At 46.4% G+C, this 26,553-nt stretch overlaps 2 protein-coding genes across 3 annotated transcripts in view; both read right to left on the reverse strand.

The window, feature by feature from the left end:
• Positions 1–854, reverse strand: part of LOC132460732 (transcription factor 15-like) — a 271,512-nt gene extending 270,658 nt beyond the window's left edge. For both annotated transcript variants that reach the window (XR_009526401.1, XM_060055607.1), the window contains exon 1: positions 37–854. Coding sequence is in view for 1 of the 2 variants with exons in the window: in XM_060055607.1 (XP_059911590.1) it covers positions 37–531 (495 nt within the window). In the remaining variant the exon portion in view is untranslated. The remainder of the gene's footprint in view (positions 1–36) is intronic.
• Positions 855–1,134: 280 nt separating this feature from the next.
• Positions 1,135–26,544, reverse strand: gpr180 (G protein-coupled receptor 180). Its single transcript, XM_060055552.1, has 10 exons — positions 26,259–26,544; positions 25,150–25,297; positions 8,516–8,610; positions 7,866–7,971; positions 6,614–6,794; positions 5,031–5,080; positions 3,838–3,995; positions 2,914–3,105; positions 2,730–2,807; positions 1,135–2,138 (listed from the first exon to the last, which is right to left on the reverse strand). The coding sequence occupies exons 2-10, from the start codon at positions 25,211–25,213 to the stop codon at positions 1,977–1,979; spliced, it is 1,086 nt and encodes a 361-aa protein (XP_059911535.1). The 5' UTR covers positions 25,214–25,297; positions 26,259–26,544; the 3' UTR covers positions 1,135–1,976.
• Positions 26,545–26,553: the final 9 nt, after the last annotated feature.

The raw sequence follows: 26,553 nt of genomic DNA on the forward strand, positions 1-26,553 counted from the left end.
TGCCCTCGCTCGTGCTCGTGCGGCTGTCTCACTCACCGCTTTCCTCTGGTCGCTGAGGCAGAACGTGCAGATGGGTCTCAGCGAGGAGCCGCACGCGCCGACGGAGCCCTGGTACCGTAGACAGGGCCGCCGCTCCTCGCGCTCCTCCTCCCCCGCCCCGAGGAACAGCACGTTGGCCAGGTGCGCGATGTAGCCGGACGCCAGCCGCAGCGTCTCGATCTTGGACAGCTTCCGGTCTGCGGGCTCCGTGGGGATGAGCTCGCGCAGCGCGGTGAACGCCGTGTTCACGCTGTGGGTCCGCTCCCGCTCCCGGGCGTTCGCCGCCTGCCGTTGCTTGGTGACGCCCGGCAGGTGCCTGCTGCCGTCGATCCCCCCGCCCACCGCCGCCCTCCTCCGGGAGGGGTCTCTGGCGTCTGTGCCTCTGCCGCCAACGCCCGTGGACTCGTCGGAGCCGTCGCCGCTGTCTGAGTCATCCGAGTCGGACGGGAAGCCGTCCGGTTGCGCGCCTGCGTCTCTACCCGTGGCTTTCATGGTTGGCTTCGAGTCGACTGTGCCCGGGTGGGAGCGCGCGGAAAGGCGCCTGACAGGCAACGGCCCATGACCGCGAGCTGGAGTGAAAATAGCACCTGCGGGCAGCAGCTGCCGCGCGATCCGGTGACCGTGGGGGGCTCGCGCTGCGCGTCGCGTTGGCAGATCAGTGCCATGTCTAGAGTGACGGGTCCTTTCTTGGTCGCCAGGACGCGGGGTTTCGGGAGGGAGGAACAGGTGGGGGGCGGGATAGGAGGACACCTGTCGCGATCCGGGGAGAGCGACGGAATAAATATAACGGCGCGGGTCCCCCTGCCTCCCGTGCGGAATTGACGCAGCGCGCGGGTCTAAATATGCCCCTACTTGACGTGACACGCTGCCGTCAGAACCTCTGACCTTAGATCCCGTTGGTTGCTGTTCTCAATTCTGAATCGATGAAACATAGGTTATTTTTATGTTTTTTATTTGTAGTTTAAACGCGTATTTACATGGTATCCCTGAACATATTCATAACTTTTAGAGTGAAAACATTAAGTTGACAGGACTTTTATAGTGAAGAGAGCTGGCAGAGGACTTTTACAGCGAAAAAAATTGTTGACAGAAAACTTTCATTGTGAAAACATGAAGGTGACAGGACTTTTATTGTGAAAACATAGTTGACAGGACTTCTATAGTGAAAAAAAAGAGTTGACAGAGGACTTTCATCGTGAAAAAATGAGTTGACAGAACTTTCATAGTGAAAACATGAGTTGAACAAGGACTTTTATAGTGAAAAGAAAGTTGACAGAGGACTTTTATAGTGAAAACATGAGGAGTTGACAGAGGTCGTTTATAGTGAAAACAAAGATGACAGAGGACTTCTATAGAGAAAACATGAAGCTTTGACAGGACTTTTATAGTGAAAAAAATGAGTTCATAGAGAACCTTCGTTGTGATAACTTGAAGCTTTGACAGGACTTTTAAAGTGAAAGCATAAAACTTTGACAAGACTTTTATCATGAGAACACAGAGTAGACAGTGGTTGCAGGTCCTCCTGATTGGCTGATTTTCTCCACCTCACAGAATATTCAGTCTTGGTGAACACACTAGCTGAAGCTAAAAGCCAATCCTTAAATATTATAATCCATCCTTCCTGATCGAGTTTGCCGCTGTCCTCTCATCAGTATGAATGGGGGGGGGACTGTTTCACGGGAGAGAGAGAGAGGGCGATAACAGACGGTCCTCCCTCTCCTCACCTGCAGGACTTTAACCCCTTCTGAACAACCTCTGCAGGCGAGGGTCAGGCCCCCCCCCATCCTCCCCCCCGGCGAGGGTGGGGGGGCGTGGCCTCCTCAATGGCGGTCCCTGAGGCCCCGCCCCCCAGGACATGTTGAGGGGGGCGTGGCCCACTCAGTGGCGGCCCCTCGAGGCCCCGCCCCCCAGGACATGTTGAGGGAGGCGTGGCCCGCTCAGTGGCGGCCCCTCGAGGCCCCGCCCCCCCGGGACATGGTTAGCGGGAGAGAGACGGAGGAGAGCGAGGACACCTCCCAGTAGAGTGAGCGGGACAGGAAGAGCTGGTAGAGGATCACCACGGCGATGGCCTGGCACAAGACCACCCCTATGGTCACCACCTGAGGGGGGGGGGGGGGAAAGGAGGAGGAGATGGAGGGAGAGAGAGAGAGAGAGAGAGAGAGAGAGAGAGAGAGAGAGAGAGAGAGAGAGAGAGAGAGGTTATTACCCAATAATAATAACAATCAATAATAATTATAATTCATTGGTCAGTAAATGACGTGAAATAAAAGAAAGTGTTGCTTTCCTTTTAGAAGATGACAAAACAGAGAGATAAAATAATGGTCAAAATGATCTCCGCAGAGTTGAGTATAAAAACGAATATAATGAAGTTTAAGCTTAAGTACATTTATTTTATTAATTAAATGTTTTCGAGAAGAAAAGTTGGATACCTATTTGTAATTTTTTTGTGTATTTTCCTAAGTGGAAATTTCAATGTTTTATTTGAGAGAAAGGCTGAATAAATGCATCATGTTTTTCAAAGTCAAATATTATCGTTTGAATAATCCTGATTTCAATATTGACCAAAAATAATCGTGATTATGTCTTTTTTTCCATAATCAAGGAGCCCTAATCTATGCATGGCCTTCTTGCGTATTGCAGATGTGTAGAAGCGGGGTCTCTGAGGTGTGAACATGGACCGGTGGGCTCACCTTCTCCCTCTGGTGGTGGTTAAAGACCACCGAGGTCACGACCAGCACCGGGTGGCAGAGGAACCACAGGAAACAGCCCTTCAAAGTAAAAGCACACCAAAGCCCAATGAATGAGTTATAAGGACCACACGACTGTGCGTGTGTGTGTGTGTGTGTCTTTGAGCGTGAGTGCGTGTCTGCTCACCTTGGAGAAGCCGAGGTAGAAGTCCCTCTTCAGCGCGCTCCGCTCCGAGGAGATGATCTGGTAGAGGACCGAGGCCAGGATGATCGCCATGGCGACCCGGAGCACCATCAGCAGCCCCCCGGCAACGCTGCTCTGGGCGTGGAAGCTGTGGTGCTCCGTTTCCGTGTACTGCTCCCATAGCAACAGCCCCCCCTGGGGAAGGCATCGAACCGTCACCCCTGGATACGTCACACTTATTGTGTGTCTGTCTGTGTATGTGTGTGTGGCTCTATGTATGTGTGTGTGTCTATGTGTGTGTGTGTGTGTGTGTGTGTGCGTGTGTGTCACTTAATGTACATACTTGTGTGTTTTTTATTGTGCGGTTGATTCTAGACCCACCACACCATGAGGTGCGCTTGATTCTAGACTCACCCCACCATAAGGTGCGATTGTTTCTAGACTCACCATCCTACTGGGGTGCGCTTGTATCTAGAATCACCTCAAGGTTGCGGTTGATTCTAGACCCACCACACCATGAGGTGCGCTTGATTCTAGAAGGTGCGATTGTTTCTAGACTCACCATCCCACTGGGGTGCGCTTGTATCTAGAATCACCTCAAGGTTGCGTTTGATTCTAGACTCACCACTCTGAGGTGCGCTTGATTCTAGACTCGGCACACCATGAGGTGCGCTTGATTCTAGACTCACCCCACCATAAGGTGCGTTTGTTTCTAGACTCACCATCCCACTGGGGTGCATTTGTTTCTAGGCTCACCACTCTGAGGTGCGCTTGATTCTAGACTCACCACACCATGAGGTGCGCTTGATTCTAGACTCGCCACACCATGAGGTACACTTGATTCTCGACTCACCCCCTCACCAGTATGGAGCTGATCACTAGACCAGTACTCACCAGTATGGAGCTGATCACCAGACCAGTACTCACCAGTACGAGGACCCCGCCCAGGGCCAGGCTGGTGGAGGTGGGGGAGGAGTCCCACTGCAGGGGTCTGGACTGGGGCTTCCTGCCGCGGCTCAGCGTCCAGCCCATACAGAGGCTGAGCAGCATGTAGAGCATGGACACCTGGGACACCATGTCCAGCCCTGAGGGGGATGGACAGACGGGGGGGGGGGGGGTCATACCTTCCTGGCTTCATCTTATTAATCTTCTATCCACAGTAGCCGCGTTTACATGGACACATCTGTTCCGCATAGATTTCTATGCGGAACAGAAAATGATCATGTATACGCCTCATTCGGAATACAATTATCTGTTCGGCATAGATTCTATGCCGAATAGAAGAGGTGGTGTAGTCCGTTTTAATCGCCATGTATACACTTATTCCGAATAGATTGGGGTTTAACTTAGAGCAGCCGCAGTAGTTCGCAATTGGTCCACTGAGCTCCGTCGGTACTTTTAAGCACACCGAACTTCACCGCTGTCAAGGAAAGTGGATTTATTGCCTGATTCACGTCTTTGTTATCACTCCGTAAAAGTAGTCCGGTTAGCGTGTCCGGTTGCTTAGCGACGGGACATGGGTGTTTATTAATGACGTGTCCGCGCGTGTCCGAGATAACTGTAAATGAGTAGGCTACTACTAGTACTTTTGCAGGCTGAACGTTAAAATACTTCTTAACTTAGAGAAATGGCAGCTGCAGTAGTGCGCAATTGGACCTTCGAGGATTCCTGGTCACTCAATTCCCGTAAGACCACTCTCTCCCACCAGTCTTGGCTGCGGACTCGCATCCAAATTCCTCTTGTTTGCGGCTTAGGGTAAATATAAAGATCTGACGAGAAATTGACGTTGCTGCGCTGTCCTGCTCTTCTCTGCCTGCTCCTTCTTAATCGAAGGAGCAGGCAGAGAAAAGCTCTCTCCTGCTGTGCTTTCATTAAAATCAAATTTAAAATCCCCGATAGTGATAAGACATCCATTATGTCGCCGCCGGTCCAGAGATGCGTCAGGTGTGCGCGAGAGACATAACGGACACTTTTGTTACTGCCATGTATACAGTACATTCGGAACACATTTTAGGAACAGATCTATGCCGCATAGAAATCTATGCGGATCAGATGTGCCATGTAAACGCGGCTAGTGTGTGTGTGTGTGTGTGTTTGTGTGTGTGTGTGTGTGTACTCACATTCTGCCAGGCTGCCCATGAGAGGAATACCGAGTCCGTCTCTAGAGTACCTGGGACAGAGAGGAGAGAAACAGCCTTTATCATCACTCACACACGTATATCTCATATACCATATACTGTATGTCAAACAAACAAACACACACACACACACACACGTATATATCACACACACACACACACACACACACACAAATCTCATACACTCACACACACACACACACACACACACACACACAGTGTGTGGGTGAGTATGTGAGATATATACGTGTTTGTGAGATATATATATGTGTGTCACACACATATCTCACACACACACACACACCATACACACACACACACACACAAATCTCATACTCACACACTCACACGCACACACACACACACACACACACACACAATGTGTGCGTGAGTATGTGAGATATATATATATATATATATATATATATATATATATATATATATATATATATGTGTGTGTCACACACCATACACACACACACACACAAACATACACACACACACACACACATACATATATTTCATGCATTCACACTAATACATTTGTAGGCATAAAAAAAACCATTGATTTGTAGGCCTGAAAAAAAAAAATTATTTTGGAAAAGATGATTTCTATGCCTTAATTAAACAAATGAGGAAAAATCCAACCTTTAAGGAAACCATGTTGTTATGTAAAATCCCCATAGAGGCAGGCAGATTTTTATTTTTAAAAGCCAGTTATTTCATGGATCCAGGTTACTATGCATCCTGATTGAGTTCCCTTAGCCTATGGAGCTAAAATAGCCCCACATCGCATAATTAAGGCATTAAGATACATTTCCAAAAGATGATTTTTAGTCAATTTCACCATGGGTGCCTGAACTTATGCTTACCACTGTATATCAAATCACCGCACCAAATCATCTGACCACATCACCCCTGTCCTCATCCAACTTCACTGGCTCCCAGTACACTACCGCATCCAATACAAAACCCTACTCCTCACCTACAAAGCTCTCCACAACCTAGCCCCCAGTTACCTCTGCGACCTCCTCCAAGAATACACTCCCTCCCGCTCCCTCCGCTCAACCTCTGCTGGACTACTATGTATCCCCACATCACGACTCACTACAATGGGTGCCCGGTCATTCAGCTGTTCAGCACCCAGGCTCTGGAACTCCCTCCCCCCACACATAAAACAGTCAGACACCATTACAACCTTCAAGTCACAACTCAAAACTCACCTGTTCCAACTTGCACACAACGTCTAACTGATCACTGTTTTGATTGTTTGTTTGTTTTGTTTTGTCTTGTTTTTGTTTTATTTATTTTTTATTTATTATGTTTATTTATTTTATTTTTTTTTCCACAATGTCTTGTTTTTTTAAACGATTTATGATGACTATATGCTCTGTAAGGTGACCTTGGGTGTCTTGAAAGGCGCCTCTAAATTAAATGTATTATTATTATTATTATTATATCTCACACACACACAAACACACTCACACGCTCACACGCACACATCTGTGATGTGTGATTCTAGCCCCGCCCCCCTGTGGGTGCGCTTGATTCAGATACCCCCTCACCTGGCCAGGTGGAGGTAGTTGCAGAGGGCGGAGCCTCCCTGGAGGGCCAGTGCTGTAGAGAGCACCTGCAGGGCCGTGTGCATGGGCCCCCCCTTCCTCAGGGCCTGGAGGAGGGGCTGGACGTACACGCAGCCCGCCACGAAGTAGGCCAGCAGCAGCAGGCAGTAGAAGCTGTGGAGCCCTGGGGTCAAAGGTCAGAGGTCAGTGGTCGGATCGACATGAGAGAGAGAGAGAGAGAGAGAGAAAGTAAGTGCTATAGTTATAAACTAAGAGTAAGGGTATAGTGATGATCTAAGTGTAAGTATATGTTAGTGAGGCTATGGTGATGATCTAAGGGTAAGTGTATGATAGTATGGCTATAGTTTGAATCTAAGTGTAAGTGTATGATAGTATGGCTATAGTTTTAATCTAAGTGTCATTTTGTGATAGTAAGGCTCTAGTGATGATCTAAGTGTTAGTGTGTGATAGTAAGGCTAGTTTTAAACTAAGTGTAATTGAGGCTATAGTGATGAGCTAACTGTAAGTGAGGCTATAGTTTTAATCTAAGTGTAAATGTTTAAGGCTATAGTTTGAAACTAAGTGTAAGTGTGTGCTAGTGAGGCTATAGTGATGATCACAGCGTTAGTGTGTTAGTTAGGCTATAGTGATGAGCTAAGTGTTAGTGAGGCTATAGTAATGATCTAAGGGTGAGTGTGTGATAGTGAGGCTATAGTGATGAGCTAAGTGTTAGTGAGGCTATAGTAATGATCTAAGGGTGAGTGTGTGATAGTGAGGCTATAGTGATGAGCTAAGTGTTAGTGTGTGATAGTGAGGCTATAGTGATGAGCTAAGAGTGAGTGTGTGATAGTGAGGCTATAGTGATGAGCTAAGAGTGAGTGTGTGATAGTGAGGCTATAGTGATGAGCTAGGTGTTAGTGAGGCTATAGTGATGAGCTAAGTGTTAGTGTGTGATAGTGAGGCTATAGTGATGAGCTAGGTGTTAGTGAGGCTATAGTGATGAGCTAAGAGTGAGTGTGTGATAGTGAGGCTATAGTGATGAGCTAAGAGTGAGTGTGTGATAGTGAGGCTATAGTGATGAGCTAAGAGTGAGTGTGTGATAGTGAGGCTATAGTGATGAGCTAAGAGTGAGTGTGTAATAGTGAGGCTATAGTGATGAGCTAGGTGTTAGTGAGGCTATAGTGATGAGCTAGGTGTTAGTGAGGCTATAGTGATGAGCTAAGGGTGAGTGTGTCATGGTGAGACGGTGCCTCACCTGCCTCCTCCACGCTGAAGTGATCGCGGGGGTTCCCCGCGGAGTCGGGGTTCAACAGCACCAGGGTGAAGCCCACGTCCCCGTGGGAGGGAATGGGCCCTCCCTCCTGGAACGGGAGGGGGTGGGAGAGTTGGGAGAGAGAGGAGGGTTGGGGGGAGGAGGGGGAGAGAGAAGGAGGAGGGGTGAGAGAGGAGATGGAAGGAGCGAGGAGGGTGGGAGAGAGAGAGGGGGATGAGAGGAGGGGTGGGTAGACGAGAGAGGAGGATGGGAGAGGATGAGAGAGAGAGAGGGGAGGGTGGGTGAGAGACGAGTGGGAGAGAGGAGAGAGTAGGTGGAGGGTCAGCTCAAGTCCAGAGTGATTTGGGACGTTTATTCTCAAGACTTCTACTACGTTTGCATTCAGGGGATTTTGCGGATGTTTTTTATCCAAAGCGACTTAAAACAATTCATCACACACAGACGGCGGAGTCGACCAGGCAGGACGAATGGCAGCTCGTCAGTGAGCAGTCAGGATGAGGTGCCTCGCTCAGGGACACCTTGACCCTCGGCTAGGAGGAGCCGGGGATTGAACTAGCAACCTTCCGTCAGGGAGCAGTCGGGGTTTGGTGCCTGAAATGCTGTATACTAGAAGGGAGGTCCCGGGCCCTTACCCCGCAGGTGTAGCGGTCGACGTAGAGCGCCTGCCACATACTGGGGGCCGGCTGGGAGGGGATGGTCTGGTTGTGTTCCTCATCCGTCAGATGGACTGAAACAAGAGAGAGAGAGAGAGAGAGAGAGAGAGAGAGAGAGAGAGAGAGAGAGAGAGAGAGAGAGAGAGAGAGAGAGAGAGAGAGAGAGAGAGAGAGAGAGAGAGAGAGAGAGAGATGCATGCAGTCAGATCTATGATGAGCTCCTGTTAAAATGTGATGAATTAGCCTAAAAGTGAGACAATACAGAAAAAATAAATGTGGTTTCAGGATAGGAAGCAATAAGAAACCAGATACTTTTCTTGGATTTTTATGTGGATTACAACAAAAGAGAACAACTTAAAGAAACCTGAAGATAACTGAAGGAGAAGTGACTGGGTGACTAGCCTACAACAGGACTTAAATCAAAAAACTAAACCTGGACTTAACCAAGGTAAGCCTGATCACAGGCTAAGGACAGTTGCCCAAGAAGCCTTATCTACTCTTGATATGCATTCTGTTTATCTGCTAACCATTAAAGTGGGATTAGCAGGCTAGCATAGCTAACTAACTGTTGACCTCGGACTGTAGCTACGTTTCCATCTAAAAGGTGATGCGAATCTTAAGAAAGTTCGCAAAAAAGTCATTCGAATTAGGTGCGTTTCCATCAAGTGGTTAGAGCAGGTAACTACCCTAGTGCTGCCTGGAGGTGGCAGTGTAGGCAAAAAATTTATGCCTATACGTGGCTGTAATAAATGGTAGAAGTAGAAAAGCTGCAACAAATGTAACAGAAAGCGGTTAGTCTGCCAACAGAGAAGAGTAACAACAAACATGGAGAGAGGAATTCAGCAGCAATTGGTTTCCCTTGGGTATAACTGTTCTTTCAGTGAAGTTAAAATTGGCTATTTTAACTTCCGTATCCGTATACGAAGAAATAGAGCAATTACAATGTACACAGCAGTAGCAAGGGAAATACGAGGACGACGTTGAGTGCCTTACGTATGGGAGAGCACGTGAGTACGTGGGTGATGACGTTACACATTGATGTCGGCAGGGTTGCTATGGCCGGTCGTTATGTGGAAAACGGAAAGACTGTCAGTCCTGTGTGTTCAAAATTCGCTACATCACAGCTGTTTCGAAAAGAGTGTTTCCATCTCCCATTTTGCGAATTTAATCTCTTTCGCATTTCTCAAAAACCCCTTGAAGTGAGCGGATAAACTTTTTTGCGAATTAGAGGATTTTTATGCGAATTCTTAGTGTTACCATCACCGTTACCGATTCGATACTTCAAAGTTCGCTTAAAATCAGGGGGATGGAAACGCACCAAGTGACATTTGGAGCAGAACACTAAACATTATATCGCCGTGGCAACCAAGCAGCCAGCTGAATATAGGGAAGTTGTGTTTCCTAATAGGTGCACAGGTGCTGAGGCTAGGAAAAAAACACAAAGAGCAGGTCCTTTAACAAAACACAGAGGTCCTTTATACAGACTTTGCCGTTCAAAAAGGCAAGAGGGTCAAATGTAACCTCATTTTTCACACCAATGATGTTCCTGAGTGGACATTTGTCCTTCTGCAAACACTACGACAACATACGCAAAAGGGGAATTGGACATGGTGGCAGGCTAACAATATGTGAAGATGAGACCCTGAACATAGATGACCCCGAGTTGACCATCTTCTACTACAAAAAGGGTACAGTCCTAGTCCAGGGTAATGAAAACAGCCTGAGCTCCTGCGAGAGAGCATTCCCCACGCTGAAAGCAGAGGTAGAGAGTGGAAAACCCACTGCTGAGGAGCAGGTATAGGAGACATCAGTCTTAACATCGGCTCCACCAACATCCCCCAGCTCTGACAAGCAGTTCAGAGAATCACTGGCTCTTCTTGAGCTAGACTTGGCTGAATTCAAAGAGCTCATGCTGGCCAGGTTAGACAACTCCCCTTATGACTCTTCCAGGGAACTCAAAGAGGAGCTCCAGCAACAAAGAGTTGACAATGAGACATCCTTCTCTGAGCTCAGATATGCCTTCCAGACCATCAAGGAGGAAAATTGAACCCTCAGAGCCCAGATAACCAAGGTGAAAGAAGACGCCAGCAACAAGGAGAGAGCCCTCCTATGGGAAGTAATGCAGATGAAGGAGCAGGTGGACATAAATAAAGCAGCAATTGACAATCATAAGCAGAAATACAAACACACACTTACACATTTAATGCAGAGCTAACCAGAAGCTGCACTGCCCTGCCTAACGTCTATATAGCCCATCATCCCTCCATCGGCCCACAGGATCTGTACGACGGAGTCAGAAAATTTGCCTAAAAGATGTGGCCCTAGGACGGAATCCAACCAGCTCACAGCCCCGTCCTCCATACCCCTACCGCTACCCTCCCCCACCCTTCATTCAGAGCAATATGCCATTCTCCTGCTGGCCTTCGTCCCCCAAGCATCTACCTCCATCACCCCATCACAAGGCAATTCCCCAGCCCAGGAAGAAGACACCGTCCCCATCAAAAGCCTCACATCCGCAAGAGAGACAATTCATTTTCTATTGTAACTGCACTTATGCATTCTTTTTGCATTAGCTATTGGAACATTCAGGGTCTGTATTCCTCAACCTTTGGCTGAAAAGCACAAACCCTGAGTTCTTTAAATGTACTGAAAATAGTGATATTGTCATTCTCACTGAGACCTTGTGTCGAGAAAATGTTGCTGCTATGTGTCCAACCAACTACTCTGAGATCATTGTGCTATCTGTAAAACTACGAACGGCACGCCGTGGAAGAGATTCTGGTGGTATTCTGGTGTGGTGCAAGAATGAATTGACTAAACATACGTATATCAGTCGTTAAAACTGAAAAATATCACATTTGGCTGAAACTACACAATATAGGCCTCACTGAAACTACAACTTACCTCTGTGCTGACTACATTCCACCAGCAGAATCAGAATACTATCAAGAAGACTACTTCAATAATTTGTACTCAGATATGAGCTACTTTCAAGCACAGGGAATAGTGCTACTATGTGGAGACTTTAATGCACGCACTGGTGTTGAGCCTGACTTCATAGACCCTCAGGGCAGTGCACATGTTTTTGGCCAGTCACCCTTGCATCTTTCACCAACCACCACCACATGAAGAAACCTTGACTGTGTGGTTAATAACAGTGGAAAAGACTTGGGGCACCTCTGTCGAGCCTTAGGCCTGTACATGCTTAACGGCAGGATACCAGGGGACTCTTTAGGGAGATTCACGTTTACTTCAGCCCCTGGTAACAGTGTATTGGATTATGCAATCACTGACATGGACCTACATCAGTGCATTCACTGTCAGGCGGCAAACTCCTTTTTCGGACCATAACTGAATTAATATATTCCTAAAAATGACCAACCAATTTACTAACACATGTTAAGAATCCAACCTACAGATGGGCTCCAGATAGCGCAGAAAAATGAATTTTTCTGTACTGTTCTGTAACAGTTCTGTACTGATGAAAAGAGCCTCAACAAGGCTGTTCAAGAAGTGAACAACATTTTTTACAAGGCGGCTAAAAAGGCTGAACTCAGAAAAAAGAAAGGGGTAACCATTAAAAAACAAAAACATGACAAATGGTTTGACACAGAATGTAAAAAAATGAGGAAAGAACTGAGACATCTGTCAAACCGAAAGCAACGCAGATCTAAGAATGCAATAGTTTAACTCCCTTAAAAGATACAAAGAAACTATCAAAGGAAAACAACAACACTATAACAGCAAACTTCTTCATGAAATCGAAGAATCCATCAATAAAAAAGAGTTCTGGAGTATGTCGAACAATTTGAGTATAAAGAACAAAAATAAATACCAATACAAAACGGAAATATTTGGACAGAGCATTTCAAAAAGCTTTACAGTGAAATAAATTGAACAGAAACAAATCAGAACCAGATCAAAGAAAATAGCACAATTTAGAACTGATATTTAAAGACAATCAAAATCCACTTGACAGTTCATCTCAAGTGAAGAACTGACAGAAAAACTTAAATCATTAAAGTCCCATAAAGCCTGTGGGCCTGACAGCATCAGAAGTGAGATGCTTAAATATAGCACACCTGCAATGCAGAATGCTATACTCAAATTGTTCAACCTTGTTCTATATTCTGGCTGTTTTCCTGACATCTGGAATCAAGGAATTATTACCCCAATTCATAAAAGTGGAAACAAATTGGACCCTAATAAATACAGAGGTATATGTGTGAACAGTAATCTGGGGAAGGTCTTCATAGCATTTTAAATGGGAGAATTCAAACCTTCCTTAACAAAGACAATACCCTGTGTAGAAACCAAATCGTCTTTCTTCCAGGCCACCGTACTACAGTTCACATTTACACCCTACACACTCTAATCGACAAACATGTAAAAAATATGAAAAATGGAAAAATATTTGCCTGCTTTGTTGACTTTAAAAAAGCATTTGACTCTATTTGGCACACAGGATTATACTACAAACTAGTAGAGAGTGGTGTAGGGGGTAAAGTGTTCGATGTGATCAAGTCAACGTACTCAAATAAAAAAATGCAGTGTAAAAATTAGCACAAAACAAACAAGAGTTCTTCGCACAGAAACGGGGGGTGAGTCCAAAGCTTTTCAACATCTACATAAATGAGTTAGTGGTGCAGTTGGAACAGTCTGCAGCTCCTGGACTCAACTTTCAAAGCGCAGAAGTCAAATTCAGGGCCTGCAGCAGCACCAGGACCTGCTAGCGAAATTCTGCCAGAACGGGGCCCTGGCAGTAAACCAAACGAAAACCAAAATTATGATTTTACAACCGAAGCCCAGATGTCAGGAAAAACAAATTCACGTTCACTCTAGGAAGCACCGTCCTAGAACACACAATGATGGTCTGGATATTAATGCATCTGGAAGTTTCAGCATGGCAGTGAATGCACTCAAAGAAAAAGCCTGTAGAGCCCTTCATGCAATAGAATCTAAATTTTACAACATAAACATACCGATCTCAAACTGGTGCAAATTATTCAACAGTATAATACAGCCTATCGCGTTGTATGGAAGTGAGGTCTGGGGTCCACTCAGTGCACATGACTACACTACATGGGATGAGCATCCAATAGAGGCCCTACATGCTGAATTCTGCCGATCCATATCGAAAGTCCAAACAAAAACACCAAACAACGCATGTAGGGCAGAATTAGGTCGTTACTTATTGGCTATACCTATCCAAAAACTAGCACTAAAATTCTGGATGCACTTAAAATCTAGTCCCAAGAATACCCTTCATTTTGAGGCACAAGAAACCCAAGAACTGAACCCTGACAAGAGTCCCCTGTGCCAGCTGGTGCTGAGGCTAACTAATAAACATCAACCTCAGCCCTGGGCCCCGTTTCCCGATAACGATGGATCTTCGCTCGTAAGATCATTCTCCCGATGGATCTTTCGAACCATCAATAATTTCTTTGGAGCGTTTCCCGAAACTCCTCTTAACGTGAACGCGCTTTCACTGCACTCACGACGATCGTAGGATTGTAACTGTCCACTGACACGCTGCTGAAAAGGGCTATGTAGAAGGGGGAGACGCAGGAATGTCGCATGAAAATGGGGAAAAATATCCCCCCCCATCAACGCCAACAGAGTAGCCTACGAAAATAATCGACTGCAATAATATGAATGCTAAAGATATTAAAACACAATTGATTAGGCCTAGGCCGACATATATATCAGTCCTAATCCTGAACGCACTGTGCATACATTTATTCACGGCATTTCCCCCCCTGAAATAATTCCATATTACAAAAATCCAAAATAGCTCGGTGACAACTACATTTATCTTAATGTGCTGATTTCTGAAACATACTTTAAGGTTTTATTGATTGGCTCTCTAGTAGGTAGAATATTTAAATGCAACATTCCATTCATTCATTATCATTCAAACACGGCTATTGCTGACCTGATTAGGAGAGCTTGGTCTAGAGATCCTGTCCATATTAGCCGAGTTTACATGGCACATCTGATCCGCATAGATTTCTATGCGGCATAGATCTGTTCCTAAAATGTGTTCCGAATGTACTGTATACATGGCAGCAGGGCCGTGCAGAGACCCTTTGAGGGGCAGGGGCTCAAATTCAAAAAAGGGCACATGTTTGTTCATGAACTCATCAGAAGTGGTTTGGTGTTGATATCTATAAAAACAATTAAGCTATTACAAAATAAAAGCCTTGAATATGAATTAGCCTAACTATACACAATGTATACGTATGACTTTAATTTTTTTTTTTTAATGTTTTTCTATTAAACACAGGGTGGTGGGAACTCCACAATGAGTTTATGAACACATCAGAAGTGGTTTGGTGTTGATATCTATAAGAACAAGTGAGCTATTAAAAATAAAGCCTTAAATATGGATGCAATACATGCACTGAAAACTTTTGCATTTTTTAAAAACAATTAAAAGTTTTTCTTTAAAACAAGGGGTAGTGGGGACTACAAAACGAGTACATAAACACATCAGAAGTGGTTTGATGTTGATAGGAATAATTTCAAGTGAGTTATTAAGAATTAAAAAAATTACGTTGCACTTTTTTGACGGTCCCTAAGCACTTGACGCTATAGAGTGGCGAAGTCACGCCTCTTCCGGTAGGGCTCATGGGACCTATGAGATCGAAAAATATGAATGGGTGTCAATGGAGAGAAAATAATTATTTTCTGGTCCCGGTCTTTATATGCCCTGGATTACACATATGTTGTTTGTGGATTTAAAGGATAATTTTTCATGCAAAGAAAACTAAAAATGTTCGTGAAGAAGTTTGATAATTTTAGGTTTTATGTGAGGCCGCTTTGTGAACTACAGCTCTTCGCTGCTCTCGACGCATATGATATACGTCGCCACACCCGCCCTTGGAACTCGGCACAGAGATGGCGATCTCTCTGCCCCACTTCACCGCTTTTTCCAAGGGGAGGATAAAAGCATCGAAAGAGGTGAAAACCATTATAAATCGGGGCACGTGCAGAGTTTCAGTTATGACGATGGGAAGATTGTCGGTCTTCTCCACGCCAGTCGCAGGGAGCGTGACGTCACATACGAGCCGTGTAGTCTTTCTCGTTGTGTTTTCTCTACAGCCTTTATCTGAACAATTGCACAATAAACGGTCGAACTCTTTGCATGAAAAATTATCCTTTAAATCCACAAACAACATATGTGTAATCCAGAGCATATAAAGACCGGGACCAGAAAATTATTATTTTCTCTCCATTGACACCCATTCATATTTTTCGATCTCATAGGTCCCATGAGCCCTACCGGAAGGGGCGTGACCTCGCCACTCTTACAGATACAACCCCGGAAAATAGACGAATGTCGAATATAAAACCAATTTCACCCCGTTCTGCCAGAGACACTGAGACAGAGTAGACATGAAACGGATTTGGCCATGGCATGTGGCCAAGTAGTTACTACAGAGTATACAGATTAAATATAACGATGTATGCTTTCCCTTTGCAATTTCAAAAGGTGTCCCAGATAGGTTAGCTGTATAGCTAGCTGGTAGGCTATAGAAAATAAACCGAGTGGTAGCCACTTTCACAGGTCAGTTAAAACGATGCTAGTTGAAAAGCTTTTGCTGGCAAACATAGGCCTATACTTCAAAATGACACTACAAAACGAGATAACTGTTACAGTTTATTTAGCATTATCAACTTTATGGTTTTGGAAACAACTGTCTGTGTCTGACTCTGTAGTGATCTTACCCTGCGTTGTACCGTCTCTTAAAACAACAAGCGCATCTTGCAGGCAGGCAAATTGTGAAAGGTCACGTTGATAGCCTGTTAACGAGGCTACAAAGTACAAACTTTACTTCTGTATCATTACTTTTAGACATTGTTATACTCGAATAATTGATTCACATGTTAATGTGTAATTTTACAAAGCATTGAAAATTTAAACGACCACTCAAAAGGGCACTTTGGTCCTTCAGAGGGAAAAGGGCAGGGGCTCGGGCACCCATAGCCCCCCCCCCCCTCTGCACGTGCCTGCATGGCAGTAACAAAAGTGTCCGTTCTGTCTCTCGCGCACACCTGACACATCTCTGGACCGGCGGCGACATAATGGATGTCTTATCACTATCGGGGATTTTAAATTTGATTTTAATGAAAGCACAGCAGGAGAGAGCTTTTCTCTGCCTGCTCCTTCAATTAAGAAGGAGGACGACAGCGCAGCAACGTCAATTTCTCGTCAGATCTTTATATTTACCCTAAGCTCCGCCGCAAACGAGGAATTTGGATGCGAGTCCGCAGCCAAGACTGGTGGGAGAGAGTGGTCTTACGGGAATTTAGTGACCAGGAATCCTCGAAGGTCCAATTGCGAACTACTGCAGCTGCCATCTCTCTAAGTTAAAGGTCCCATGACATGCTATTTTATGTATTCTTTAATATAGGTATTAGTGGGCAACTAACACAGTATTCAAAGACGTTCCCTAAATTCAGCCGTGGTGCAGAGTTACAGCCACTCCGAGCCAGTCGCACATTGAGCTTCCCCCAAATGCGCTGTTTCGGTGGGCGTGTCAAGGAGGAGGGTGGGGGTGTGGCCCTGAGCAGCTTGCAGCCACCATGCGCTCTGTTTACAGTGGATGTATCGCAATGGCGAGCCGCACACAGCCTTTAGCCGTGTTCTGTAAATATTCTAGAACACACGGGAGTCCTGGAGCTCTATATCTAAATATGATCATATAGCCTACACAGATATCTATATCATATAATATATATTATCACGGCCAAAAGCTGTGTGAGCCGATATTATGAATCTCAAACGACCGCGTTGGGTTCTCCGACGCTCCTGGTTCTTCAACGTCCACATCAATGTGAATACACACACTGTAACGCAAGTGTTTCTTGTCGGTTCTTTGACGTGTCTTGTATTTCCACAACGAGACTGTCGTGGGGGTTATCTGAGCCATGGTTGAGAAGGAATTGGGGGAAAGGAACTTTGATTTGACTCGCTGAAGTACATGAACTGCGACATGCCGCCGGTTGCCGCGAGGCACCATCGCCCGGCAGCGGGCAGCCGGCAGCAGGCAGCGCGCGGTTCAGTCGACTTCAGGTTGATGTGAAAGTGGAAGAACCAGAGACGTCGCAGAACCCGACAAAGTCGTTTGTGATTCATAATATTCATAAAAGGAACTTTGGCTTTGACTCCCTCAAGAACATGAACCACGACATGGAGGAGAAAGGGATTGTTGGCGGCGAATGTCTCCCGCTTGAGCCCCGCTGAGGGACCACCGCCGGAGGCGGAGGTGCATAAGCGCTGCCCGGCAAAGATCCCTTTCTCCTCCTTGTCGTGGTTCATGTTCTTGAGGGAGTCAAAGCCAAAGTTCCTTCCCCCCAATTCATTCTCAACCTTGGCTGAGATAACCCCCAATACGAGTCTCGTTGTAGAAATACCAGATACGAGAGTCCGACGTGTTATGCGCCATCACACCAACAGCAGAACGGTTATCCAAATAACAAGGAAGTGTACAACACTTGCGTCACAGTCCTGGAGCTCTATATCTAAATAATATCATATAATACATAGATATCTATATCATATAACATATTATGTGCGCCTCCAGACGATATTATGAATCACAAACGATTTTGTCGGGTTCTGCGACGTCTCTGGTTCTTCCACTTTCACATCAACCTGAAGTCGACTGAACCGCGCGCTGCCTGCGGCCGGCTGCCCGCTGCCGGGCGATGGTGCCTCGCGGCAACCGGCGGCATGTCGCAGTTCATGTACTTCAGCGAGTCAAACCAAAGTTCCTTTCCCCCAATTCCTTCTCAACCATGGCTTAGATAACCCCCACGACAGTCTCGTTGTGGAAATACAAGACACGTCAAAGAACCGACAAGAAACACTTGTGTTACAGTGTGTGTATTCACACACACACATGTGGCGCTCGCACGGTCGAGTCTCATTGGCGGGCCAACGTCTCTGGGCGGGCCAGGCAGAGTAAGGGGAGGAGCTGAGATTCCTCATGACGTCATGAGCACAGATTTCCAAATCAGCGCGCTTGAGCCTCCGTTTTTTCAAAGGCGAGCAGAACAGCTAGTGCTCGTTTTACACCAAACGCAAGTTTTAGCCACTGGGGGACCATAGGCAGGCTAGGGGAACTCATATTTATGTTAGAAAACCTCATAAATTGAGATTTTCATGTCATGGGACCTTTAAGAAGTATTTTAACGTTCAGCCTGCAAAAGTACTAGTAGTAGCCTACTCATTTACAGTTATCTCGGACGAGCGCGGACACTACGATACGCGAACACGTCATTAATAAACACCCATGTGTCCCGTCGCTTAGCAACCGGCCACGCTTACCGGACTACTTTTACGGAGTGATAACAAAGACGTGAATCAGGCAATAAATCCACTTTCCTTTCCTTGCGGTGAAGTTCGGTGTGCTTAAAAGTACCGACGGAGCTCAGTGGACCAATTGCGAACTACTGCGGCTGCACTAAGTTAAACCCCAATCTATGCGGAATAAGTGTATACATGGCGATTTAAAACGGACTACACCACCTCTTCTATTCGGCATAGAATCTATCATCATCATCATCGCCTACTACCCCTTCTGGGGCTTAGGCCGCAAACAAGAGTTCTCCATGCATCCCGGTCCTGGGCCAACATCTCAAGCTGTCCCCAAGTGTAGCCCATTTTCTTGGCGTCCGCCTCCAAGTCTCTACGCCAGGTGTTTCGCGGCCGACCTCTCTTTCTTTTCCCTTGGGGATTCCACTTGAGGGACTGTCTTGTGGTGTTTGTGGCTGGTTTACGGAGAGTATGGCCTATCCATCTCCAACGTCGTTGGAGGATCTCTTCGTCCGCTGGCTTTTGGCTGGTACGTTCCCACAGTTCTTTGTTGCTGATGGTGTTAGGCCAGTGGATCTGGAGGATTCGTCGCAGGCAGGAATTGATGAATGACTGGATTTTGTTTGTTGTATTCACCGTAGTCCTCCATGTCTCAGCACCGTAGAGTAGGACTGACTTCACATTGCTGTTAAAGATCTTGATCTTTGTTGTGATGGCCAGGTCTTTTGCGCTCCAGATGTTTTTTAGTTGGAGGTACGCAACTCTGGCCTTGCCAATCCTGACTCTCACATCTGCATCTGTTCCACCCTGCTTGTTGACAATGCTGCCAAGGTAGGTGAACTCCTCAATCTCCTCCAGAGCTTCGCCTTCCAGCATGATGGGTGCAGTGTTGGCAGAGTTGACTCTCATGACTTTGCTCTTCCCTCTGTGGATGTTGAGACCGAGGCGAGCAGAGTTGGTTGCGATGGTGCTGGTCTTTTCTTGCATCTGCTGCTGGGTATGAGAGAGAAGGGCCAAGTCATCTGCAAAGTCCAGGTCTTCGAGCTGCGCCCACATTGTCCACTGTATGCCGTTTTTCCTTCCTGCTGTGGATTGCTTCATTACCCAATCCATTGCCAGCAGGAACAAGAATGGCGATAGTAGGCACCCCTGTCTCACTCCAGTTTGTACACTGAAAGCACCGGTAGGTTGTCCCTCGTGGATCACTCTGCAGGTCATTCCCTCATAGGTGTTTCTGATGATGTTAGTTAATTTCTCTGGCACTCCGTAGTGCCTGAGAAGCTTCCAGAGGGTCTCCCTGTCCACACTATCGAAGGCCTTCTCGTAGTCGATGAAGTTGATGAATAGCGGTGAATTCCACTCGAGTGACTGTTCCAGGATGATGCGCAGTGTAGCAATCTGGTCTGTACACGATCTGTCTTTGCGGAAGCCAGCCTGCTGGTCTCTAAGCTGGGGGTCGATCACATCTTTCATCCTGTCCAGTAAGATCCTGTAGAAGACCTTTCCTGGGATGGAGAGTAGCATGATCCCCCTATAATTTCCACAGTTGCTCAGGTCCCCTTTCTTTGGCATCTTCACAAGATAGCCCTCCTTCCATTCGCATGGGATGTTTTCCTCTTCCCACATCTTCTTAAAGAGAGGGTGGAGCATCTCTCCCATGGTCTCTGCGTCCGTCTTCAGTGCCTCGGCCGGGATGCTATCTGGTCCTGCAGCCTTGCCGTTTCTAAGTTTTTTAATGGCTTTCCTGATCTCCTCCCTTCTTGGTACACTGAGGTCTATTGGCAGATCCCTGTCTGCTTGTTGGATGTGTGGTGTGTCTTGTGGGGCTGGTCTGTTGAGAAGTTCCTCAAAATGTTCCAACCATCTTTTCTTCTGTCCTTCCTCCCCCATTATTGGCTTTCCCTCTTTGTCCTTTACTGGTCTTTGAGGTTTACTGGTCTTTCCTGCCAGCTTTTTGGTGGTGTCATACAGGTCCTTCAGATTCCCATGTCTAGCTGCTTCTTCTGCTTCTAATGCAAGGGCCTCTATGTAGTTCCTCTTGTCGGTCTTCAAGCTTTTTTTCACATTCTTATTTGCTTCCCTGTACTCTGTTTGTGCCTTTACTTTCTCTGCTCTTGTACGACTGCTGTTAAGAGCTGCCTTCTTTTCTTTCCTCTCCTTCACCTTCTTTATTGACTCTGCTGATATCCAAGCCTTGTGGTTATCTTTCTGTGGTCCCAGTGCTACATTGCAGGTTGTAATTACCGTTTCCTTTACCACCTTCCACATCCCATCTATGTTTCTTTCCACACCTTCTTTATCTAGCTCTTGCAGGGCATGAAACTTGTTCTTTAGCTCGATCTTGAATTTTTCTGCTGCTGCTGGATCTCTTAAAAGTGCTGTGTTGAATTTCTTTCTCTGGTTCTTCTCACCTGTCCAGTTTCTCCTCAACTTTAATTGGACTTTGGCAACGAGAAGATGATGGTCTGATGCTACGTCAGCTCCTCTTCTGACTCGTACATCTAAGAGGGACCTCCTAAACTTTTTGGTGACACATACATGGTCTATTTGGTTCTCAGTGGAGAGGTCCGGTGATACCCATGTGGCTTTGTGTACTCGCCTGTGGGGGAAGACACTTCCTCCGATGACAAGGTTGTTATTTGCACATAGTTCTGCGAATCTCTCTCCATTTTCGTTCATCTCGCCTAGACCATGCTGCCCCATTATCCTCTCATAGCCTCTGTTGTTACTTCCTATTTTTGCATTAAGGTCTCCCATTAAGATGGTAATATCTCTTTCTGAGTATCTCTGGATGATGGTCTGTATTCTGCTATAGAATTCGTCCTTGCTCTCTTCGTCACTATCGTTGGTTGGGGCATAGCATTGAATGATGTTCATGTTTATTCTTTCCTTCTTTGTTTTGAATGTAGCTGCTATTGCTCTCGAGCCATGTGCCTCCCATCCCATGAGTGCTCTCTGAGCAGCCTTGGACAGCATCAAAGCGACTCCCTGGGTGTGGTGTGCATTGTCCTCCTCATGGCCTGAGTACAGCAGCAGCTCTCCTGTGGTAAGCCTCTTCCGTCCAGAACCCGTCCATCTTGATTCACTAATTCCGAGTATGGCAAGGTTGTACTTGTTCATCTCGGTGGCAACTTGTGCGGTCTTTCCAGCTTCGAACATGGTCCTTACGTTCCATGTACCGATGGTGGTTGTAACACCGGTTGAGAGGATGGTTTTCGGCAGAGTGGCTTCCAGGTGCTTCTGGCTTTCACCACCCTGCGTCATAAATCCTTCTGACGAAGGTCCATCTTCACTCCGGGGCGGGATATCTTGGTTTACTCTTGTTTGCGTTTCTGTAACAGGTATTGTTTTATGGGGTGGGGTTGTTAGCCCCACGCCTAACCCCCAACCTGGAGGACCAGGTGTTGCCTTTAGTCGGACCTCTACCCTAAAACCTGCCCGGCTTGGTAAGACCTGCCAGGGGTATTACCCCCGCCGGTATAGCCTCCAGGGTCACGGAAGTACACAAGCCTCCCCACCACGGCAAGGTAACAACACAGAGGAGAGGCATAGAATCTATGCCGAACAGATAATTGTATTCCGAATGAGGCGTATACATGACCATTTTCTATGCCGCATAGAAATCTATGCGGCATAGATGTGTCCATGTAAACGCGGCAATTGTTGGGCAGGATGAAGTAGGCTAGGCAGGGTTCGAGTTATGATTCCATTGCGCTGAATTTCGACGGGGGAGGGGGGGGGGGGGTATAGGAGGTATGGGCTATTATGACACGGCTCTTTTCAATGCCGTGGTGGAACGCTCCGTTCACTTGCATGGGCCCTTCACAACAACGCCAGCTTCTTCGGTTGCTAAGCGACGTCAACGTCTTTGGCTAACTATTTCTCTGCTAATCAACACTACGTATAGTAACAAATAAATTGTAAAAAGACACCTTGTGAAGTTAGGCTATTTTTTCGTTTGGCAAGTAGCCGCTCATAATCGAAAATAAGCCCCTTCAGGTCGAAGCACCTCCGTTTCGTGTCGGTGTCCGGTTCGCCCTGTCTGGGCTTACTTTCCCGATAATGACCGGCGTTCTATTATCCCACTTAACGTCAATATTACTCTGCATGTGGAAGGGAAAATAGCTTCATTTGTAATTACAATATTATGCGTCTGTATTTTCCGAGACCCCAAAAGATATTTGAGTTTACCGCTTTCATGGGAGCCAGCTACCTCTCTTTATTTTCTTTGTCTTTAGCCAAAGCGGTCGTACCAACCTGTTTTAAAACAGCCACTATTATACCTGTGCCCAAGCAAAGTAACATCAGCACCTTAAATGACTATAGACCTGTGGCGCTCACTCCCATCATCGCCAAGTGCTTTGAGAGGCTGGTGGCGAAGCGCGTTAAGGCTTTCCTCCCTCGCTCCCTGGACCAGCATCAGTATGCTTACAGGGAAAACAGGTCCACTGAGGACGCTATCGTCACAGCCCTCCATTCAACGCTGACACACCTGGACAAGAAGGAGACATATGTAAGACTACTCTTTATAGATTACAGCTCGGCTTTTAATACCATCGTCCCCAACCGGCTGATCACCAAACTTCTTGATCTGGGCCTCAGCTACAGCCTGTGTATGTGGATTAAGGATTTCCTAACAGATCGCCCGCAGACAGTGAGACTGGGTCCTCACCAATCCTCGAGCCTGTCCCTCAGCACTGGAGCTCCACAAGGCTGTGTATTGAGTCCCCTGCTGTACTCCGTATACACATATGACTGCACCAACACCCATCCTTCAAATACTGTGATCAAATTTGCAGATGACACCACTGTGGTAGGACAAATCACCCATGAAAATGAAAGTGCCTACAGAGACGAAGTTGACAGACTGACAGAATGGTGTCAAAAAAACAACCTGACCCTGAATGTCAGAAAGACAAAAGAAATCATAGTCGACTTCAGGCGGCAAAAGGCGAACCCTCAACCCCTTATCATCAATGGTGAGGAAGTAGAGAGGACCTCCTGCTTTAAGTTCCTGGGGATTATGCTCTCAGAGGACCTGAAATGGGTGATGAACACAACTGCCACAGTAAGGAAAGCACAACAGCGGCTCTACTTCTTGAGAATATTGAGGAAAAACAACCTGTCTCCCGAGCTGCTTAAGACTTTTTACCACTGCTGCATTGAAAGTGTGATCACTTACTGTATCACTGCATGGTACGTCAACTGCACAGAAAAGGACAGGAAATCCCTCAGTCGGGTCATAAGGTCTGCTGAGAGAATAGTTGGACTTCCACTGCCTCCCCTGGATGACATCTTTAGGACGCGCTGCCTCCGCCGAGCATGTGGCATTTTAAAGGATGAGACTCACCCCGCAAACCATTCTCTGACCTCTTTAGAATAATTTGTATTATTGCATACTCCCGAATGTTTTAATTTTTTTATGAATGAAGACACCCGCATGCAATAATGAGTTCACTCTATAGTAGGCTAACGATGCTCTTAGCGTCCTACGAGTAGCACTCGTTAGCTACGAGCGTTTTCAAGACGTTCGTTACCAACGATGCTTTCGGGAAACTGTGTGAAAACTGTACGATGCTCGTACGACCCACTCTGCGATCCACTTAGGCTAACGATGCTTTCGGGAAACGGGGCCCAGCACTGTTTCACAGACACCAATTAGAGTCAACTAAATAATTAATCAAGCAAAATAAGTCTATTTAGAACATTGGACAAACCAAACCTCAAACCAAAGTAGAATGAATTCCTATCTGATCCAAAACAGAAATCACAATATGTCCTAAAATGTCATAACCTGAGAGATTCAGTCTGACTTTTTATTTACTTTATTATTGTTGTTGTTATTGTTATTATTGTTGTTGTTATTATTATTATCTGTTATTTGTACAATTATTCTTGTGTAACTTGAATATGCTTTGGCAATACTGTATTCAAATACTGTCATGCTAATAAAGCACTTTGAATTTGAGAGAGAGAGAGAGAGAGAGAGAGAGAGAGAGAGAGAGAGAGAGAGAGAGAGAGAGAGAGAGAGAGAGAGAGAGAGAGAGAGAGAGAGAGCTTTGGTCTGTGTGTGTGTGTGTGTGTCTGTGTGTTCCACTTTGTGTCTGTCTGCTTGTGGTTAGAGTAGTGTGTGTAGTGCTGTCCCCTATGGTTGAACCACCGCGGTCTCGCGGTCTCTCGGTCTCTCTCTCTCTCTCTCTCTCTCTCTCTCTCTCTCTCTCTCTCTCTCTCTCTCTCTCTCTCTCTTCTCTCTCCTCTCTCTCTCTCTCTCTCTCTCTCTCTCTCTTACTGATGACTTTGGCCTTGATGAGTCTGGCGGGGCAGCTGAGGTTCTCCAGGCTGGAGGCGGCCATGTTGGTGTAGAGGAGGAGACGGGCCTCCTTCTCAACGGCCAGGGGGGACGTTATGGAGCCGGTTCACCAGCAGACCATGGTCTCCTGAGGGGGAGGGGGGGGGAGAGAGAGAGAGAGAGAGAGAGAGATAAGATAAAGAGAGAGAGAGACACACATGTAGAAGACAGAGACATACACACACACACACACACACACACACACACAGAAGAGAGAGAGACACACACACACACAGAAGAGAGACACAGAGATAAGATAAAGAGAGAGAAAGACACACATAGAGACACAAAGAGAGAGAGAGAGACACACACACACACACATAAAGAAGAGAGAGAGACACACATAAGAGAGAGAGAGATGATATATATTTTTTGTATTTAAGGTTTTATTCTTTGACCTCTTGATTGTTCACCTGCTTTGGCAATGCATAAAACCCTTTATTTTTTCATGCCAATAAAGCTTTTTGGAATTGAATTGAGAGAGAGAGAGAGAGAGAGAGAGAGAGAGAGAGAGAGAGAGAGAGAGAGGAGAGAGAGAGAGAGAGAGAGAGAGAGAGAGAGAGAGAGAGAGAGAGAGAGAGAGAGAGAGAGAGAGATATCAACTCCCGAGATGTATTGTCTTTCATTGGTCCTGAAAGAACCCACGTTGTCCTTTTTCCTGCAAGGACCTTAACTGAACCATGGACGGCACACGCGCGCGCGCGCACACACACACACACACACACACGCACACACGCACACACACACACACACACACAAGGAAAAGCTGCCCGGATGAAGTGATGACTTCGTGTTCTGATCGAACAGGGCGAACGTAGAAGATGAAGAGAGAGAGAGAGAGAGAGAGAGAGAGAGAGAGAGAGAGAGAGAGAGAGAGAGAGAGAGAGAGAGAGAGAGGACGTGTGTGTGTGTGTGTGTGTGTGTGTGTGTGTGTGTGTGTGGTGTGTGTGTGTGTGTGTGTGTGTGTGTGTGTGTGTGTGTGTGTGTGTGTGTGTGTGTGTGTGTGTGTGTGTGTGTGTGTGTGTGTGTGCGGAAGATGAGAGTATTACCTTGGTACATGAACAGAGTGATGAACTGTCCGTTCTGCTCCCGGCCACTTCGCTCTTGAAAAGTCCTGTCACAGTCTTCCCTAACCCCCTCGCTGGGAAACCCGAGCCACACACACATCAGTGTAAAAAGTTTATACTTGTACATCTTCCCTGCGTGTCGTCCTATTTAGACCGATAACGAACAGCCATCCCAAGACAGTGATCACCGACTTCACCGGACACACACGTTGAGTGTACGTGTAGTGTAATCCAATCAGGTGCAAGAGCTGGGCGGGGCACCGAGGACCGGAGCCAA

Source organism: Gadus macrocephalus, chromosome 7 (genome assembly GCF_031168955.1).
Source record: "Gadus macrocephalus chromosome 7, ASM3116895v1".
NCBI classification, from domain to species: Eukaryota; Metazoa; Chordata; class Actinopteri; order Gadiformes; family Gadidae; genus Gadus; species Gadus macrocephalus.